The following is a 3,534-nucleotide window of genomic DNA, read 5'->3' as shown; positions in this document are numbered from 1 at the left end:
GGCCGCGCGCGGCGCAGGCCCAGTGCCCGGCGGGGGTCGACGTAAGCCCAGGCAGAGCGGGTCGGGCTCCGAGTGAGGCCCACTTACCCGGCCCCGGGCAGCAGCGGCGGCGCCTCGCGCTGCGGCTTCTCCAGAGACTCGCGCGGAAGGAGGGAGCCAAAGAGAGGGAATTAAAAAAAAAACGCGGCCGTAGATGAGCCGCCGCGGCTTCCGTACTCCGTTCAAACTGGTCCCGCCGAGCCAATCGGAAGGTTCAGCCGCCCCACGTGGCCTGGCAATGGGGAGACCCAGGCCCAGCGGAAGCCGGGTCACGTGATGAAAGAGCTGCGCCCTCTCTTGGCCTCTCCGGCCGGTCGATCCTCCCAGCGTCTCGTTTTCTCAGCATCTCGCGCTGGCCAGACGGCAGCTTTTTCCTGGAGCCAGGAGTTTGATGGCGCGTGGGGACTTTTTGTGCGTGTGGATCCAGGAACCCCTCCGTCAGAGTCAACGGCGCCCTAGTCACCCCCTACTGTGAAAAGTGAACTGTGCTTTCCTTCCCCCATCCAGATATACTTGAGAGGAGTACACTATGTGCGCGCAAGGAAAGAGCTGAGAGACAGAGCCTGGGGTGGACTTTAAACCCCAAAGACAAAGGAAAGAAAGCAGGACAAAGGGAGTGCCTGAGAAGGACTGGAATCCTATAGAAGCCTCTGCCACATTTGATTTATCTTCCAGTACTATTTGACAGTTTTTACAAGTAAATGGAGAAAAAAATTACAAGGATATAAAATTTTAAATAGAACGAAATCAACTAATAAAATAAATTTGGAAGCAGGCCTACTCTCTTTCCCTACCTGAAGCTGAATGAGATGGAACAGCCCCGGAAATTCAGGCGAGGGCAGGTCATGAAGAAATCGTGATCCTTGTGCCGTCTGAAGACTGTAAGAGACCGTTTTTCCTTCTCTTGAAGGAGAGCGGATGGGAAAGAGCTGGGGACCCTGGAACGTCCCCTCCCGATCCTGCCAGTAACAAGATGGGCGAGCTCCTGCCACTCGGAGCCTCACTTTCCCCACTGGTCAAATGGGTATAAAAATAATTTGAACGATTAGAGATAATCCAAGTTAAGCATTAACTGGCCAGCTCTAATTGTTCTTTTAAAAAGTGGCTTTTACCCCGCAAGACTCAAGGCTGACCTTTCACTGTATTCAGTTCCTCCCTAAACCATATTTACTGAATCAACCGGGGCTCTAATCCCAAAGGACAACCCAGCCCTATCCTGGGTTATCTTTCTGACCCTCGGGAAAGAAACAGGTCAATTTTTGCCCATCTGAAGGACGGGGACAGCTTTCTCAGCTTACTTCTCGTTGGCAAGTCAGTCCCGGCTCCGTTCATTCATGGAAAGCAAGTATTGGGGCCTCCCAACATAGGGAATGGTTGGCTGGCGCCTAACTCCACTCGGTGAACCGCAGAAGACACCCTAAAAAAGCAGCTGGGATTCCCATGGCAGCCAGCTCCCCGGGACAGAAACCTGGGTTGCGAGACACGTGCAGAAAGCCGCCATCTACGCATGCGCAAAGGCCTCCCTCGCCACCACCCGAACCTTGGAACTACAATCCCGTCATCCCACGCGACTGGGCCGCCGCGTTTTGGGACTCAGGCTGAGAATCAATTTGGGGGATGGGGAGATCTGCAGACCCACCAAGGTGCGTGTGGAGCAGAAGAAGAGTGAGACTGGGGAGCTTGGATTGGGTTTAGGGGTTCCTGAGGGGTGTGAACGGTAGGAACTTTCTGACCAAGCTTGAGGGCGCCCCACAAGATGGGGAGCGAACTAGGGGTGCAGGAGACCGTTTATTAATATTCAACCCCTCCTTTAAGTATGGCAAGTTTCCAGGGCCCGTGCGCAAGCCTTGGGGGGCTCGGGCAGAACAAAGTGGTCGTGGTCCCTGCTCCATGCGCGGTCCACATTATTGGCCCTCATGTGGTCCCGGAAGTCCTTTCTTCCTCTCCCCAGCTGCGGAGTTTCTTGAGTGCTGATCAGCACAAGGTTTGGGGTTGTTTTCCTGTGTCTTAAGCACCTACTGTATGTCAAACGATTTTCAAATATAATCTCATGCAATTCTCACAAAAGCCCGATGACGGCAAACTTACTTCAACTAGAAACTCTCAGTGCAAAAAGAAACTCACGGAATCAGTCGCGAATGTGAGAGACAAACACACTCTGTTTTCAACAGCCTCCCTGCCTAAGCATCTCATCACACTGCCCCCGAATGAAAAGGTCAGCATTTCTCAAACAACTCTCAAACGCAAGCCAACTTCTTCACCCGGAGAAGCAATGAGTTGTTTTAAACCATGCCGGGGTTAAAGTACAGGATATGAATACTACCCTTACTTTAGAAGTGAACTCTAAAGGTGCCTCTGTAGTTTACCTCTATTTTGTAGATGAAGAAACTGAACCACAGAAAGGCTAAGCGACTTACCCGAAGTTAAACAGCCAGCAGGCACCAGAATAGTTGTGTGACTCACCAAAACCTGAATCTGATTCTCCTCCCACTTCAGACTTTTCACAGGTCATAGCTGGTAAGCACCGTGAAGGGTGGTGCCTGGACTTTCAGCTCTTCCTGCCTCTTGACACTAGAATAGAGGCTGAGCTGCTGCAGGGGCAACCTACTTCTCCCACTTGTTTCTTTTTAAAGATCCAGCCACTGCTGGTGGCTTTGAGGGAGGAAGAGGTAGGGATGGTTCCATTAGCTTTCTGTGTTCCCGCCTGCCACACTCCACCCCCAAGGCCAAAGTCATACCTGGGGAGAGATCATTGAGCTGATGTGAAAAATAAACCAGAGAATCTTTGTGTGTTAGCAGGAAGTGAGAAGAGGCTCTAATGCCTGTCTGCTCTTTCTCGACAAGCCTGCCATGGCTTCGGCTTAGGGTCTTTGCATCCTGTTCCTTCTGCCTGGACTATTCTTCCAAGGACCATCCTCACTGCCTGCCCCCTCTCCCCCTTTAGAACTTGGAACAAATGTCACCTTCTCGGAGAGGCCATCCTTGATCAATTTGTATTTAAGATTGCTATCTCACCTAATGTCATACCAGTCCCCACTTTCATGCATTTCTTCTCATATAATGTATAACCATCTGATGTGCTGTGTATTTTTTTTTTCTTGTCTGTTTCCTCTACTTAGAACGTGAGATCCACAGAGGTAGGGACTTTGTTTTGGTACCTACTGTGTCTACATATAGCAGGTGCTCAGTATATGTTACATGAGTGAACGCTCCACCCCAGCCTCCACAGACTGCATCTGGCAGTCCTAGGGACGGGGTGGTGGGTGGGAGGGATGCCACCTGAGCCCTCTGGGCACTACAGCCATCTGCCCTTCCTCCTTCTGTCTCCACAGGTCCCAGGTACCCAGTAACAGCTGAGTCTATGTTTCCAAGGCTTGGACCTCCCCTGATTGAAAATGGAAGAAGCCAGGCTCGGTGGCTCAGCCTGTAATCCCTCGCTTTGGGAGGCTGAGGTGAATGGATTGCCTGAGCCCACAGGTTCGAGACCTGCCTGGG

At 51.8% G+C, this 3,534-nt stretch overlaps 1 protein-coding gene across 2 annotated transcripts in view; it reads right to left on the bottom strand.

Moving 5' to 3' along the window:
- Positions 1–1,575, bottom strand: part of TNPO2 (transportin 2) — a 21,476-nt gene extending 19,901 nt beyond the window's left edge. The window contains exons 1-2 of one of the 2 annotated variants that reach the window (XM_021708026.1): positions 1,338–1,575; positions 834–942 (exon numbers count right to left, since the gene is read on the bottom strand). In XM_021708026.1, coding sequence (XP_021563701.1) covers positions 834–942; positions 1,338–1,371 — 143 coding nt within the window. In that variant the 5' untranslated portion in view covers positions 1,372–1,575. Of the gene's footprint in view, positions 1–87; positions 178–833; positions 943–1,337 lie in introns of those variants that run through there. The other variant, XM_021708027.1, reaches the window with a different exon arrangement.
- Positions 1,576–3,534: the final 1,959 nt, after the last annotated feature.

The sequence above is a fragment of the Carlito syrichta genome, unplaced genomic scaffold, assembly GCF_000164805.1.
Source record: "Carlito syrichta isolate Samal-C Ts95f unplaced genomic scaffold, Tarsius_syrichta-2.0.1 Scaffold130461, whole genome shotgun sequence".
NCBI lineage: Eukaryota > Metazoa > Chordata > Mammalia > Primates > Tarsiidae > Carlito > Carlito syrichta.
Note: the sequence above shows the minus strand (reverse complement) of the source record. Positions and strands in the feature narration are given on the sequence as shown.